Genomic DNA, 2,057 nt, shown 5'->3' on the forward strand with positions numbered 1-2,057 from the left:
GAGAGGCATTATATCAGGCATATCTTTGAAAAGACAACAAATTTTCCAACAAAACGGTATATATTTCACGTAAATCTTATCTATATCTTAAATCTTAAAAAAAGTTCTTAAAAAAAGAAGTATCTTAAAATTTTTTGAATTTCATCCAAAAATAATGGATTACTTTTTCCCCAACCCGATATTTGTGCGGACGATGCATCTGAACACATTTCAATTACTGCACCACAACAGTAACGTATTATTGACAAAATTCGTCTTATTGAGTCGCGCGAAAGATTACCGATGGGTTTGTGCAAACCGACCGCGGAACCGAAAGATATGTACAACTGACCTTATCGTTGAACGCCCAAATGTTAGTAGCAATGTAGAGCAACGGCTTCACTGAATAACGGAGAAGATTAGAAAAAGCCACTTCATCTTGCGACAATTATAGTCTCGATGATATCTTTACAAGATGTAATCTTATCGGGCGTTCACAGACAACGTAACATGTAAACATCGCAATCTGCAGCGGTAAACCGAATTCACCGGTTGTAAATGGGCCAAGCGCAAACGCTGCACCGCTGGAACGAGTTCGGCAAAGGTCCCACAATCCAGACAACACTATCTGTTGCTCTAGTGTTGATGGGTTGATAGCTCGTGCCAGAAGTGTGCCACTTCACATCAACAGCAACCCGCGCCATGGTCCGAACGTTGCAGCACCTCCAGCGGTACCGAAATCAGTACCTGGCCTCACTGTCCGGTAAGGAAACGGCAATCCAGCAATCCGCCCGGAACGAACACACATCGATTGACGGAAGTTGGTCCCATTCACAGTCACCGTGGGCATCTTTATGGTCGTGTGCACCAGCGCCTGGTCATCGCCGGCTCTGCCGAAGCTGTTGACAGAACCGAACCCATCGGTCTCGATTACGCCCGACGACGGTTCCTGGATTGTGTCGATTGCGGCAATCGGCGCCATTCCCGGCATGCTAATTGCCGGCCTGACGGTGGATCGGGTGGGTCGTAAGTGGCCACTGGTGTGCAGCGCTGCGCCGGTGATTGCCGGGTGGGTCCTAGTGGCCACGGCCCGGTCCGTGGTTCTGCTGTACGTTGCCCGGTTTCTGTGGGGTGTGTCGTACGGTATCGCGTACGCAATCGTTCCCATCTACCTCGGAGAGATCGCTTCGGACGAGATCCGGGGAGCCGTCGGATCGTTCGTCACGGCGATGGCCAAACTGGCTATCCTGTTCGAGTACGCCATCGGACCGTATGTCAGCTTCGAAGCCTTGGCGTGGATTTCTCTGGTCGGGGTGGTCGTGTTCTTGGCCACCTTCGTCTGGATGCCGGAATCTCCACACTACCTCCTTGTCAAGGGCCGTTCGCAGGAGGCCCGTTCCGGGCTCCGGTGGCTACGACGCCGTGCCGATGTGGAACAGGAACTGGCGGCCACTAAGAAGTCCATCGAGCGTACGGTTAGTGAGCGGGCGGGCTTTAGCGACCTGTTCGTAGCGACCTACCGGAATCATCTCGTCATCGTGCTGATTCTGGCACTGGGAATGCAACTCACCGGTAGCCACGCCATCCTCGGCTACGCCCAGACCATCTTCGGCAAGATCTCCAGCGATCTCACTCCCGCCGAGATGTCCATCATCCTCGGTGTCGTCCAGTTTGTTACCGTGCTGTTTCCCATCTTCCTGGTGGACCGTTTTGGGCGCCGACCCCTGATGCTTTGGTCCACGGCGGGCAGCACGCTCGGCCTGCTCCTGGCGGCCGTTTACTTTACGCTTGATGCCACCGACGTAGCGGTCGAGCCGTACGGTTGGATTCCCTTCGTCGGAGTGCTGGTTTTTGTGGTAACGTATGCGTTCGGACTGGCGACGGTGCCCTTCACGATACTGAGTGAAATCTTCCCGAGGAACATCCGAGCGGCCGCCAACGCCACCCAGGGCATTGTGAGTGCCATCATTATCTTCGGTCTGGTGAAACTATTTCAAGTGGCTCTCGACAACGTGGGAGCATATCTGCCGTTCTGGGTGTTCACCCTGTGCACCGCGGCCACCTTCGGGCTCGTATTT

At 53.3% G+C, this 2,057-nt stretch overlaps 1 protein-coding gene across 1 annotated transcript in view; it reads left to right on the forward strand.

The window, feature by feature from the left end:
• Positions 1–681: 681 nt before the first annotated feature.
• LOC128270618 (facilitated trehalose transporter Tret1-like) overlaps positions 682–2,057 on the forward strand; it is a 63,896-nt gene continuing 62,520 nt past the window's right edge. Inside the window, exons 1-2 of the mRNA XM_053008029.1 lie at positions 682–742; positions 817–2,051. Of these exons, the coding sequence (XP_052863989.1) occupies positions 682–742; positions 817–2,051 (1,296 nt within the window). The remainder of the gene's footprint in view (positions 743–816; positions 2,052–2,057) is intronic.

The sequence above is a fragment of the Anopheles cruzii genome, chromosome 3 (assembly GCF_943734635.1).
Source record: "Anopheles cruzii chromosome 3, idAnoCruzAS_RS32_06, whole genome shotgun sequence".
Classification (NCBI taxonomy): domain Eukaryota; kingdom Metazoa; phylum Arthropoda; class Insecta; order Diptera; family Culicidae; genus Anopheles; species Anopheles cruzii.